Consider the following 14,886-nt stretch of genomic DNA (forward strand, 5'->3'; position numbering starts at 1 on the left):
TACAATACCAGTGATTCCTTTTATTTCATTCAGGAGACATTGGCTTCATTGCCTTTGACAAAAGTCTGTTGTAGAATTGAGACAAATGTATAGCGATATCAATATAAATATAGAATACCTTAGCATGTCAAAACGACAAAGAAACAAAAACACTGACAGGTTTAGAATTGATACTGTAGGTCTATTGGATTATATTTAATACAAAAAATGTGCAAATATACAAAACAACCGTGGTGCGAATGTGACAATTAAATGCCGATTTACAGTCTGTTAAATTTGCTATTGTCTGGTTTGGATGAAACGATACAGGAAGGAGCAATCGATAAGGCATTCATCTTAGAGAGTCTGAGCATACACAGCCCAGCTGAGAAGGAACAGGGAGAGACCCAGGCACCCGGCCCAGGGGAGGAGGCGGCCAGAGTAGCCCAGAGGCAGAGTCTGACAGAGGGAAACACGGTCCATGTCTCTGTCTACCAGAGAAAGTGACATGTTGAGTGTCCCCATTTTGTTGTGAAGCCATTGCTGTAGCAGGCTTTTCCACTTGCTGGTTGACTAAGCTGTCAGGAGAGGTTACTGTTATTGCGCCCGCCTCTTCTCCAACTTCAACTTGAGCTCCTCAGATATGGCTGAAAGGAACAAGAGAGTCAAGAAACAAGCATTTAACTTTGGAATGGTTTTATCTACATTTCAACAATACATACGCAACAAGTTCCCTGAGCGATTACCTCTCTAAATCATATTCAAGACGGATGGAACTCTAAATGACAAGATAGTAAAAAAGGAAATAGAATCAAAATGGTTGACCTACTCTGAGCCACAGCATGTGGTGGGACAGAAGTCACAGTGATGTCAGGGGTATCTGTGGAGGTCGAGTGGGAGGTACGAGGTGTACGAACAGAAGGCACCAGTGGTGGCATCAGGGCCTTCCTCTCAGGTCCTACAACACAAGGGGAAACAATTTCATTGACTGATTCCCAAAGGGAAGATTCAGTGGATAACCTAAAAAATAAACACAAAAGACAAAAACACCTCAAGGTGCCATGATAGGTATTTAAAAAAAAAAAAAGCATGTCGACTGCCTTATAAAATGAGATGCAGTGCATTCGGAAAGTATTTAGACCCCTTGACTTTTTCCACATTGTTACATTTCAGCCTTATTCTAAAATTGCTTAAATAGTTTCGCCCCTCATCAATCTACACACAATACCTCATAATGACAAAGCAAAAACAGGTTGACATTTTTGCAATAGTATTCAGAACCTTTACTCAGTACTTTGTTGAAGTACCTTTGGCAGCGATTATAGCCTTGAGTCTTCTTGGGTATGACGCTACAAGCTTGGCACACCTGTATTTGGAGAGTTTCTCCCATTTCTACTCTGCAGATCCTCTCAAGCTCTGTCAGGTTGGATGGGGAGTGTCGCTGTACAGCTATCTTTCAGGTCTCTCTAGAGGTGTTCGATTGGTTTCAAGTCCGCGCTCTGGCTGGGACACTCAAGGACATGTCCCGAAACCACTCCTGCGTTGTCTTGGCTGTGTGCTTAGGGTCATTGTCCTGTTGGAAGGTAAACCTTGGCCCCAGTCTGAGGTACTGAGCAGATTTTCATCAAGGGTCTCTGTACTTTGCTCCATTCATCTTTCCCTTGATCCTGACTAGTCTCCCAATCCCTGCAGCTGAAAAACATCTCCACAGCAGGATGCTGCAACCACGCTTCACCGTAGGGATGGTGCCAGACGTGACGCTTGGCATTCAGGCCAAATAGTTGAATCTTGGTTTAAATCAGGCCAGAGAATATGGTTTCTCATGGTCTGAGTGTCTATAGGTGCCTTATGGCAAACTCCAAGCGGGCGGTTATGTGCCTAATTATTGAGGAGGGCTTCTGTCTGGCCACTACAATATAGGCCTGATTGCTGGAGTGCTACAGAGATTGTCCTCCTTCTGGAAGGTTCTCCCCTCTCCACAGAGGAACTCTGTCAGAGTGACCATAGGGTTCTTGTTCACTTCCCTGACCAAGGCCCTTCTCCCCCGATTGCTCAGTTTGGCTGGGTGGCCAGCTCTAGGAAGAGTCTTGGTGGTTCCAAACTTCTTCGGGGAACTTGTTCTTGGGGACATTCAATGCTGCAGAAATGTTTTGGTACCCTTCCCCAGATCTGTGCCTCGACACAATCCTGTCTTGGAGCTCTAAGGACAATTTATTCGGCCTCATGGCTTGGTTATTGCTCTGACATGCATGGTCAACTATGGGACCTTATATAGACTGGTGTGTGCCTTTCCAAATCATGTCTAATCAATTGACCTGACCACAGGTGTACTCCAATCAAGTTGTAAAAACATCAAGGATGATCAATAGAAACAGGATGCACCGGAACTCAATTTCAAGTTTCATAGCAAAGGGTCTGAAACTTCTGTTTTTCCTTTTCAATACATTTGCAAACATTTAATAAAAACGTTTTACTTTGGTATTATGGGGTATTGTGTGTAGATTTATGAGGGGAGACAAATATTTAAACCATTTTAGAATAAGTCTTTAATTAACATAACAAAATGTGGAAGAGGTCAAGGGGTCTGAATACTTTCCAAATCCACTGTATCTACTAAGACCGCGAAAACAATGTTTTAAAAAAATAGTCTTTGCAAGACCGCAGAAGGCAAGAAAATAGGCTGCTCACCAGAGCTGAGCAGCACTTCACTTGGCAGAGATGTTTGATGGGGCAAATGGGGGGTCTGACGGGGCATCACTAAAACATAAAACACAATGTTTCAAAACCTTGCTCCTCTACGTGTTTCAAGTACATAGTTCATTCAATATTTTTCAGTTAATGGCTGAGGCAAGGTTATTATAGTTGTGATTTTATATATTTGTCTTCATTTCTATTCGTTTATTTCAAAATTCAGTGTTCTGGACATGTTAGTTGTTTAGCGCCCCCTAGAGGCAGTTTAAATGCAGCAGTGTAGAATTAACCTGTTTGTGTCATGTGACAGAAAGCAGTTTCAGAAGTGAAGCAACGTGTAAAATGTGACAGTAGTTACAATCCTTAAACATCCTTTATAAGCTTTGTATGACAATGTCTGCAAGTACATTTGTTTATTAACACATGACAAATGTTTCACATAATTACTATTTTACCGAAACATGAAAATGGAGTTTGCTGTTAGCTACTTTGCATTAGCTTCAACACTATTTCTCCCTAGGGACACCTAGCTGAGCAATATCAAGCATTGAGTTGCATTCTAGCTATTTTATTTTAGGCTCTAGATTGAGTACTCTTATTCCTTATTTCGTACAGTTATTGTGGAAGACATTCTGTGCTCTATACTACTGTACTACTATACTACTGAAAACATGTACTTTTGTGTTTATGGCAGTTTCACACTGATTCAAGTAAATTTCCAAAAAAGGCACCCTACTTCTCAGAGTTATTTGAATGAGTGTTTAGCTAGATAAGGGCTACTGTACATTTAGCAAGTCCAGTATATTCAGTTAGTTTTCAGATTTACTAGTTTTTATTTAGTTTCAGTTTGATAAAAACATTTCTATATTTAGTTTCAGTGCTAGAGACAGAAAGTAGCCTATGCATGGGAGGCTAGGACCATATATGTGTTGTAGGCCTATAGCAGGGCTCTCCAACCCTGTTCCTGGAGAGCTTCTGTCCTATAAATTTATGCCCCAAGCGCAGCTGAATCTAATAATTAGCTGGTTGATAAGACAAATCGGGTTAGTTACAACTGGGGTTGAAGTGAAAACCTACAGCAAGGTAGCTCTCCAGGAACAAGGATGGAGAGGCCACTGCCCCCACCCCAACCAGAAAAAAAAAGGAATTAGGAAATATCTCACTAGCTATTTTTTTCTGGTTGGGGCAGGGGCAGTGAGCAGACTGGAGTGGCCACGCCCCAACCAGAAAAAAATAGCTAGCGAGATGTTTAGCTCTGGGGAACACCCTCAGTGGGGTGGGGGGGGCAATAAGCAGACCAGAGTGGCCCTGATCAGAAAAAAAGAGGGTGTATTGCTTTCTTTACAGACGCTGCTTCACATTTCTTTCCTGTTGTTCGATAGTGATAGCAAACATCTTGTCAATATAATAGCTCAAGTAACCGCTCTAACAATGAAAATGCATGTCCTCAAAGATGGAGATGAGATCGGGTGGGATCATTCTAGCCAATGAGAGGGCAGATACGCATGTGAACAGTTAGAAATAAGTAGTTTTTCCTCAAAGGACGTAACAACCTAAACATTACTCTATTTAACTAAATAAGCCTCAAGTAATTTGACACTCATACACCTCCATGCAAACACGTCTGCTTATCTTGCAGGGAAAGATTTTGGGCAGACGTAATCCTCTCGCTTCGCCTCATCTTCTCTGGTGATAGTTAGTGAGTGATACACAAGCTAGGCTTATTTGAAACATTGCCATCTACTGGCAGCATTTACCTGCCAGAATCAGAAGCTCAAAAACCAAATGACAAAAAAGCTTGAAAACCCAATTTGATTTGCCAAAAAATGCAAAAATATACACTGCTCAAAAAAAATAAAGGGAACACTAAAATAACACATCCTAGATCTGAATGAATGAAATATTCTTATTAAATACTTTTTTCTTTACATAGTTGAATGTGCTGACAACAAAATCACACAAAAATGATCAATGGAAATCAAATTTATCAACCCATGAAGGTCTGGATTTGGAGTCACACTCAAAATTAAAGTGGAAAACCACACTACAGGCTGATCCAACTTTGATGTAATGTCCTTAAAACAAGTCAAAATGAGGCTCAGTAGTGAGTGTGGCCTCCACGTGCCTATATGACCTCCGTACAACGCCTGGGCATGCTCCTGATGAGGTGACGGATGGTCTCCTGAGGGATCTCCTCCCAGACCTGGACTAAAGCATCCGCCAACTCCTGGACAGTCTGTGGTGCAGCGTGGCGTTGGTGGATGGAGCGAGACATGATGTCCCAGATGTGCTCAATTGGATTCAGGTCTGGGGAACGGGCGGGCCAGTCCATAGCATCAATGCCTTCCTCTTGCAGGAACTGCTGACACATTCAAGCCACATGAGGTCTAGCATGGTCTTGCATTAGGAGGAACCCAGGGCCAACCGCACCAGCATATGGTCTCACAAGGGGTCTGAGGATCTCATCTCGGTACCTAATGGCAGTCAGGCTACCTCTGGCGAGCACATGGAGGGCTGTGCGCCCCCCCAAAGAAATGCCACCCCATACCATGACTGACCCACCACCAAACCGGTCATGCTGGAGGATGTTTCAGGCAGCAGAACGTTCTCCACGGCGTCTCCAGACTCTGTCACGTCTGTCACATGTGCTCAGTGTGAACCTGCTTTCATCTGTGAAGAGCACAGGGCACCAGTGGCGAATTTGCCAATCTTGGTGTTCTCTGGCAAATGCCAAACGTCCTGCACGGTGTTGGGCTGTAAGCACAACCCCCACCTGTGGACGTCGGGCCCTCATACCACCCTCATGGAGTCTGTTTCTGACCGTTTGAGCAGACACATGCATATTTGTGGCCTGCTGGAGGTCATTTTGCAGGGCTCTGGCACTGCTCCTCCTTGCACAAAGGTGGAGGTAGCGGTCCTGCTGCTGGGTTGTTGCCCTCCTACGGCCTCCTTCACGTCTCCTGATGTACTGGCCTGTCTCCTGGTAGCGCCTCCATGCTCTGGACACTACGCTGACAGACACAGCAAACCTTCTTGCCACAGCTCGCATTGATGTGCCATCCTGGATGAGCTGCACTACCTGAGTCACTTGTGTGGGGTGTAGACTCCGTCTCATGCTACCACTAGAGTGAAAGCACCGCCAGCATTCAAAAGTGACCAAAACATCAGCCAGTAAGCATAGGAACTGAGAAGGGGTCTGTGGTCATCACCTGCAGAACCACTCCTTTATTGGGGGTGTCTTGCTAATTGCCTATAATTTCCACCTGTTGACTATTCCATTTGCACAACAGCATGTGACATTTATTGTCAATCAGTGTTGCTTCCTAAGTGGACAGTTTGATTTCACAGAAGTGTGATTGACTTGGAGTTACATTGTGTTGTTTAAGTGTTCCCTTTATTTGTTTGAGCAGCAATTTCTGATGGTTTTTATTTTATAGTCAAAGATAAGTTTCAGTATAGTTTTACAAAATGTTTTAATTTGATTTCAGTTTACCAGTGGTGTAAAGTACTTCAGTAGTTACTTTGATTCTGTACTTTACTATTTTTTACTTTATTCCAAAAGAAAATGATGTACTTTTCAGTCCATACATTTATACGGACACCCAAAAGTACACATTACATTTTGAACGCTTAGCAGGACAGGAAAATGGTCTAATTCACACACTTATCAAGAGAACATCCCCCGGTCATCCCTACTGCCTCTGATCTGGCAGACTCACTGAACACACATGCTTTGTTTGTAAAGTGCCTCTGGCTATCCATATATAAAAAAGAAAAATGGTGCAGTCTTTAATTGAAGAAATTTGAAATTATTTATACTTTTGATACTTAAGTATATTTAAAGCCCTTTTTTAAATGTACTTTTACTCAAGTAGGATTTTGCTGGGTGAATTTCACAATTTTCTATTAATTAAGGCATCTTTACTTTTACTCAAGTATGACAATTGGGTACTATTTCCACCACTGCAGTTTACAAAAAAATATTTTTTCCAATTTCATTTTCTGTTTACTACAATAACCTTGGTCTGAAGTTGTTAGATTAGTACGGTACCAGTAGTTTTAAGAGAGTGGGACTCACTTGGCAGACGAAAGCGTGTGGGAGGAGTCTGAGAGAGGTGAGCAGGCTGCAAAGTAGTGTCTTTCTTTTCTTTCTCTGGAAAAGCACACAGACAAGAATAGCAACAGAGGGTGAGAAATTAAATCATACTTGGAAATTAAATAATACTTGAAGTGCGTTTGAAGACAGAGGGGAGCGGGACAAAGGATAGTACTCACGGGTATCATTGAGGTCAAGGCACACTCTTGTATCTGACTCAGGCTCTGGAGTTGGTACACGCCCTCTTGGACCTGGGATTAAAACACAATATTCATTTTACCTCTTCAGCATAATTCATTGAATCTGTTCATTACTAAGGCAAAACATAGATCATTTGAAGCTTGAGATAGAAATTGACAAGAAGATCTGAGATCAGATCCTTTCCCATGGTCTTACGCCAGATAGCGTCTATGACGCACTATGACATGACGCAAATGGACTATCTGTCTTGTCTAAAAAATGTTTGTTAGTGGGAACTACCTCTAATTCCTAATATGAATGAGAGCTATAAGTGGTCAAGTGCATTTGGCGACATTGTAAAGGTGTAGGTGTGTTTGTTAACAGGGTCAAGGAGGTCCCAGTAAGGTAGGTATGTATACCTGGTTTGGGAGGTAGAGCAGGGACTGGCACAGGGGGCATGGGAGTACTGGGGACACACTGCAGACTCTCTCCATTCTCCTCATTTGCCTGAAAAAACGCTAGGGAGACAGAGGGCATGAATGTTGACCATGACCAATAAGCCAGAGCTATACTGAACTCATGATGGACAATGAACAGAAACACAGAGGGGAAAACAGGGAGAATGTAAAAGAGAATGTAAGAGCGAATGAAAGAGAGCAGTAGTAAGTGCTATGTGCTCCATCTTACTGATGCGCTCTTCGTACGGTCCTTCCATAATGAAGGGTGTCAGAGTTCCATTAGTCTTGTCCACCAGACAGTTTATGACATCATGCAGTGTGGCACAGAAGATCTACAGGCAGAACCATCATTAACATTCTGCACACACCACCTCATACTGGAAATACAGTGAAACAGCTGAAAAGACTGTCAATATGGCCCATTTATGGCCCACTGTCAATTTGGCCCAGACTGTCAATATGAAACATTTACCACGCACTCTGTGCCAGAAATCAGAGAAAAGTGAGATTGGCTAAAGCAGAACTAAGGCATTATGCAGGTCACAACATCAAAAAGCACCAATAAAGGTAAGATGTATTATCACAGTGATTGATTTGTCTGTTTTTCCAGGAGAAAACAGGGGCAGGCAAAGACAATCTTATGGTTTGTTATCCTGTGACTACCTGCAGAATATTTCATCAATGTCTTCCTTATCACTCCTTCACATTGGGTTTAACCTGAGGCTCAATACCTCTCCAGGGTCATAATGAGAATTCCCATTCATAGGTTTAGAATGAGGAAAAGTGAAATAGTGAACTGCCATAAAGAAAATAACTTTAAAATAAAATAATCTATGTTCGTTTATGCAAATAAAAAAAACTCTTTAAAGTACTGTGTTTAAAGTGTTGTGTGTGGCAGTGGACAAGCAGGTGTATTCAGCAACGAGGAAGCAGGAATAATGACTCAGGAATCCGTTTGAAACACTCACTGGAGTATCTACATCGATGGCGTATCCTCCGTCATGTTTCCTGGTCACTCGATAGTGTCTGAACACAGCCCTGCCAGAAGAGAGAGTATCAATGAGTGACACATTAATTAATTAGAAGAAATCTGTCACATGAACAAATAAGTACGGGCTTTCCTTCACTTGATTCAGCATGTGTTGCTTTCATGGACTATTAATCAAACTATCATGTGACGTGTATTTTCTTTGATTGAACTGTAGACAACACTGTCAGGAATTGAGGGGAATGGGGGAGTGTACCCATTGAGGTCCTGTCGAGTGGTGACAGCCAATGAGGCGCCATCCCTGCTAGGCCGAATCAGCAGGTTCCCACAGTCAGAGTGTCTCTCCAAAGTCATCTCTGCCTCTGTACGAGACACGGGCTGAAAACACCTGCACATAGAACATCCACATATAACACATCTGAACAGTAGAAGAAAATTGGGCAAACAGAGCTAGCCAGACACCAGTAAACAGCCCAGTGTAAACCTCCGGCTACCAGCACCTTTCTCCCCTAGATTTCTAATGTATATATAGGGCACTCACGCAGGCATGTCCCCTATGAGGCTGAGGTAAAGGTTGGAGCTGGATGCTGCCGCAGGGGTAGGGGACAGGGTCTTTAGTCTCTCCCTCTCGGTCTCTACCGTTTCTCTCATCATGTGGATCTGGCCTGGCAGCAGGTTGAGTGAGCTTGGCACTGACAGCTGGAGGGAGAGACACAAGGAGTATTTACCATCATTTAGACCAAAGGCCATGAAACACTGGAAATGTTTGAGGCAATATTGACTAAGCTGTGTGCCATTATGCCATTGTTACCAATGCAGTTTCATCAAATTCCCCACAGACAGATAATTATATAACACCAATAAATATATGGCATGATATTATACTGTCTGTGCATGCCAGTGAGACAGACAGCTTGAGAGATGGGAAGCGAGCCAAGACGAAAGTTAAAAAATAGGGTAGGAAAGAGAAAGATCAGGCTTAATTAAAAATGTGCAATCATAAAAGTGTGATTTGGGGCCTCCCGAGTGACGCAGCACTTTAAGGCACTGTATCGCAGTGTTAGAGCGTCACTACAGCCTGGGGTTCGATCCCAGGCGGTGTCACAACCGGCCGTGACTGGGAGTCCCATAGGGCGGCGCACAATTGGCCCAGTGTCGTCCGGGTTGAGTTTGGCCGGGGGGGGCTTTACTTGGCTCATCACGCTCCAGCGACTCCTTGTGGCGGGCCAGGCGCCTGCAGGCTGACTTGGGTCGTCAGTTGAACACCGTTTCATCCGACACATTGGTGCAGCTGGCTTCCTGGTTACGTGAGAGTGTTAAGAAGCGTGGCTTAGGATGCATAACTCGACCTTCACCTCTCCCGAGCACGTTAGGGGAGTTGCAAACGATGAGACAAGATCGTGATTGGATATCACAAAATTGGGGCGAAAAGGGGGCATAAAACATAACTGACTTGATAAGTGTTCTTATAATCCCTGCCAAGACTGGAGATAAGCAGGGCTTGAACCACGAGATAAAAATAAATTATTCTCAGTTTACTGACCAGATATTACCAGGAAAACTAGCCTACTGAGCCATATGTGGTATGATAGTGAATTAGCTGTATCATGTTTCACTAACCTCAACTACAGAGTAGATGAAACCTTTCCATAGTTCTCGAGCCTCTAGACTTGGGGCCTGTAGAGTGAAGGAAAAAACCCATTAAACCATTAATTAAACAATAGTAATGCAAAACAAAAAGGAAAATAGTCATCCATGTCCTTACAGTGATTTTGATCTCCCCATCCTCCATACGCAGGATGAGTCTGGCTGCCTCCAGGTTTCTGTCCCGATTGCAGTCATCAGTCAAGGAGATGGGGCTACGAAGCTCTAGTTTCTCCACATACTGTTGAAAACACACACAAATGAGTATGCAGTGACAAATGGGAGTGGCCACCACAATACATCGACCACTGAGCTTTCCTCCATCTGATGTCCCACTTGTCCCATCGTAGGCCCCTTCTCTTGCCCATTACTTCCAGTTAACTCACATAATTGTCATTGGTGTTGTTGTAGAAGAAAAGAATGTTTCCACACAAGCATGTCCATAGTCGCCGAGATGCCTAGAAAAGACAGAGAGAGGTGGTGGAAGACAGACAATGGCTATGACACGTTGTATGACACCATAAAGATTTACAAGAATAGTGCATGAGATGAACTATAGATAATGAATTCCCGTTTGTCAGTATAGTTATGTGTAATGAGTCGTGTCATTTGAGTCACCAGTCTACACAAAGTGGCACATTATATTATCGTTGAAAATCGTTCTCCCAGTGTAATTCATGTAAATCCTGTTGAACTGACTGACCGTGTCTAGTTCCCATCAAGCCTAACATGTGACAGGACTGGCTTGAATTATGAAGATGACCACACGTGGGTGGCTTTTGACCATTTTGGGGGATTCCTCACAAATGTTTCATTGGTAGGAAGATGTTTGGTACTATATTTAATATTATCTGAATCTTATTAATTAAAAAGGGCCAATTTGGATGCAATCAATTAGCTTAATTTCTCAGAGAAAATGTCAAAAGAATGGCATTCCTGAAACAATCTTACTTGTTTCTAACTACAGAAACAATTTCATAACAATCTGAGATGGTGGGTAACATCGCTTGCTGAAATGAAATGGAACGACTCTGGTAGTAAACAGAACAAAACAGGCTGAATGACAGATTGGGAAAACAACCACATATCACAGGATGCCATTATTAGAACCCCAACACTGTCCAGTCATGTCTGAAGCCCAGCCCATTGCTCTAATCGGACAATACAGCAAAGACAATAATAATAATAATAAAGACCTGTCCATCTAATCTGTCACACCAGCCTGCTCCAAACGTAATGCCTTGTGGCAATAAGTAGTCTAACCAGTTCTGTCTCTGACATCCCTTGGCTCCTTCAGAGAGAACAAAGTCCAAAAAAACACCCTATTTACCAGAAACCATTTATAATGTGTGTTCCACCCATTGCACACATACTAGAGCCGGCATGCAGACATTTTCTGTGTTAGTTACCCAGGAATATTCCTGGGTAACTATCTCAAACATTTAGACAATGTCTCAAAATATGGCTTAAAAATGTTAAGGGGATTAAATTGTTGGTGCAAAGACTTCAGGGGAATCCAGACAACAAACGTTGATCGCACAAGACAACCCAAATTGAATTGTCCCATAAAACAAATTGTCAGCCATTTGGCTCACATGGATATTGTTGTGTTTTAATTGTTAAAATTAGTCCTTGTGCAGAGCAGGGCTGGGAATTGCCAGGGACCTCGCGATACAATATCACAATACTTAGGTGCCAATATGATATGTATTGCAATTCTCATGATTATATATGTATTGCGATTTGATAGTGATTTTACTGCGATTCGTTGTTCTAAACATGTTGCTTACCATATATCTGCTGCGGGACATGAGAAAACAAGTTTCGATCAGTCATGGAAATAAAGGTCCTGAAAACAAAATTGGATTTCTAAAAGTTGAGAACAAGCTATGAAGCAAAAATACTGGAGTTTTGGTGCAAGTAAAGCCAACTAGCGCTAAAATAATATTGCGAGTCAAAGCGATACAATATATCAAAAATAATATTTTAATATCTAACTATTTATTCCCCCTCCCCCATCACTAGCATAGAGTTCTATGGTTTGTTAAACTTTTAAATCAATGTTTTTTGTTTGGCATACATTTTAAGTGAAAAATCTAAGTACCAGTGCAATGTCGTAACCGTGGAATTGCCCAACATCTCTACATGCAAGTTTGTGTGTACCATGACGATAGGAAATATTACAGGAAACTCCAGGGAGTTTCCAGCTTGCTTAAGTAGAGGCCCAGGCTCATTCCACACATTAGTGAGATGTAAATCACTCATCTGGATCAGCCCTTCCCCAGTCAACAACAAAGAAAATATTTCACCTTTATTTAACCAGGTAGGCAAGTTGAGAACAAGTTCTCATTTACAATTGCGACCTGGCCAAGATACAGCAAAGCAGTTCGACACATACAACAACACAGAGTTACACATGGAGTAAAACAAGCATACAGTCAATAATACAGTAGAAACAAGTCTAGATACGATGTGAGCAAATGAGGTATGATAAGGGAGGTAAAGGCAAAAAAAAAAGGCCATGGTGGCAAAGTAAATACAATATAGCAAGTAAAAACACTGGAATGGTAGATTTGCAGTGGAAGAATGTGCAAAGTAGAAATAAAAATAATGGGATGCAAAGGAGCAAAATAAATAAATAAAATAAATACAGTAGGGAAAGAGGCAGTTGTTTGGGTTAAATTATAGATGGGCTATGTACAGGTGCAGTAATCTGTGAGCTGCTCTGACAGCTGGTGCTTAAAGCTAGTGAGGGAGATGAGTGTTTCCAGTTTCAGAGATTTTTGTAATTCGTTCCAGTCATTGGCAGCAGAGAACTGGAAGGAGAGGCGGCCAAAGGAAGAATTGGTTTTGGGGGTGACCAGAGAGATATACCTGCTGGAGCGCGTGCTACAGGTGGGTGATGCAATGGTGACCAGCGAGCTGAGATAAGGGGGACTTTACCTAGCAGTGTCTTGTAGATGGCATGGAGCCAGTGGGTTTGGCGACGAGTATGAAGCGAGGGCCAGCCAACGAGAGCGTACAGGTCGCAATGGTAGGTAGTATATGGGGCTTTGGTGACAAAACGGATGGCACTGTGATAGACTGCATCCAATTTGTTGAGTAGGGTATTGGAGGCTATTCTGTAAATGACATCGCCGAAGTCAAGGATCGGTAGGATGGTCAGTTTTACGAGGGTATGTTTGGCAGCATGAGTGAAGGATGCTTTGTTGCGATATAGGAAGACAATTCTAGATTTAATTTTGGATTGGAGATGCTTAATGTGAGTCTGGAAGGAGAGTTTACAGTCTAACCAGACACCTAGGTATTTGTAGTAGTTAGTAGTTGTTTAAGAGCAATTGGAGGCCACGGAAGGAGAGTTGTATGGCATTGAAGCTTGCCTGGAGGGTTGTTAACACAGTGTCCAAAGAAGGGCCAGAAGTACAGAATGGGGTCGTCTGCGTAGAGGTGGATCAGAGACTCACCAGCAGCAAGAGCGACATCTTTGATGTATACAGAGAAGAGAGTCGGTCCAAGAATTGAACCCTGTGTCACCCCCATAGAGACTGCCAGAGGTCCAGACAACAGGCCCTCCGATTTGACACACTGAACTCTTTCAGAGAAGTAGTTGGTGAACCAGGCGAGGCAATCATGTGAGAAACCAAGGCTGTCGAGTCTGCCGATGAGGATGTGGTGATTGACAGAGTTGAAAGCCTTGGCCAGATCAATGAATACGGCTGCACAGTAATGTTTCTTATCGATGGCTCTTAAGATATCATTTAGGACCTTAAGCGTGGCTGAGGTGCACCCATGACCAGTTCTGCATAGCAGAGAGGGTATGGTGAGATTCGAAATGGTCGGTAATCTGTTTGTTGACTTGGCTTTCGAAGACCTTAAAAGGGCAGGGTAGAATAGATATAGGTCTGTAGCAGTTGGGGTCAAGAGTGTCCCCCCCTTTGAAGAGGGGGATGACCGCAGCTGCTTTCCAATCTTTGGGAATCTCAGACGACATGAAAAAGAGGTTGAACAGGCTAGTAATAGGGGTAGCAACAATTTCGGCAGATAATTTTAGAAAGAAAGGGTCCAGATTGTCTAGCCCGGCTGATTTGTAGGGGTACAGATTTTGCAGCTCTTTCAGAACATCAGCTGACTGGATTTGGGAGAAGGAGAAATGGGGAAGGCTTGGGCGAGTTGCTGTGGGGGGTGCAGTGCTGTTGACCGGGGTAGGGGTAGCCAGGTGGGAAGCATGGCCAGCCCTAGAAAAATGCTTATTGAAATTCTCAATTATAGTGGATTTATCAGTGGTGACAGTGTTTCCCATCTTCAGTGCAGTGGGCAGCTCGGAGGAGGTGTTCTTATTCTCCATGGACTTTAGTGTCCCAGAACTTTTTTGAGTTAGTGTTACAGGAAGCAAATTTCTGCTTGAAAAAGCTAGCCTTGGCTTTTCTAACTGCCTGTGTATATTGGTTTCTAGCTTCCCTGAAAAGCTGCATATCACGGGGGCTGTTCGATGCTAATGCAGAACGCCATAGGATGTTTTTGTGTTGGTTAAGGACAGTCAGGTCTGGGGAGAACCAAGGGCTATATCTGGTTCTACATTTCTTGAATGGGGCATGCTTATTTAAGATGGTTAGGGAAGGCATTTAAAAAAAATAACCAGGCATCCTCTACTGACGGGATGAGATCAATATCCTTCCAGGATACCCCGGCCAGCTCGATTAGAAAGGCCTGCTCACTGAAGTGTTTCAGGGAGCGTTTGACAGTGATGAGTGGAGGTCGTTTGACCGCTGACCCATTACGGATGCAGGCAATGATCGCTGAGATCTTGGTTGAAGACAGCAGAGGTGTATTTAGAGGGCAAGTTGGTTAGG

General features: G+C 43.1%; 1 protein-coding gene across 2 annotated transcripts in view; it reads right to left on the reverse strand.

The window, feature by feature from the left end:
- Window positions 1-14,886, reverse strand: part of LOC110524344 (signal-transducing adaptor protein 2) — a 23,582-nt gene continuing 8,696 nt past the window's right edge. For both annotated transcript variants that reach the window (XM_021603902.2, XM_021603904.2), the window contains exons 2-14: window positions 10,423-10,494; window positions 10,158-10,277; window positions 10,013-10,069; window positions 8,934-9,091; window positions 8,649-8,780; window positions 8,373-8,442; window positions 7,634-7,736; window positions 7,366-7,464; window positions 6,946-7,017; window positions 6,749-6,823; window positions 2,668-2,736; window positions 809-937; window positions 1-626 (exon numbers count right to left, since the gene is read on the reverse strand). In XM_021603902.2, coding sequence (XP_021459577.2) covers window positions 577-626; window positions 809-937; window positions 2,668-2,736; window positions 6,749-6,823; window positions 6,946-7,017; window positions 7,366-7,464; window positions 7,634-7,736; window positions 8,373-8,442; window positions 8,649-8,780; window positions 8,934-9,091; window positions 10,013-10,069; window positions 10,158-10,277; window positions 10,423-10,494 — 1,206 coding nt within the window. In that variant the 3' untranslated portion in view covers window positions 1-576. The remainder of the gene's footprint in view (window positions 627-808; window positions 938-2,667; window positions 2,737-6,748; window positions 6,824-6,945; window positions 7,018-7,365; window positions 7,465-7,633; window positions 7,737-8,372; window positions 8,443-8,648; window positions 8,781-8,933; window positions 9,092-10,012; window positions 10,070-10,157; window positions 10,278-10,422; window positions 10,495-14,886) is intronic.

This window comes from Oncorhynchus mykiss, chromosome 5 (genome assembly GCF_013265735.2).
Source record: "Oncorhynchus mykiss isolate Arlee chromosome 5, USDA_OmykA_1.1, whole genome shotgun sequence".
In the NCBI taxonomy this organism is placed as follows: domain Eukaryota; kingdom Metazoa; phylum Chordata; class Actinopteri; order Salmoniformes; family Salmonidae; genus Oncorhynchus; species Oncorhynchus mykiss.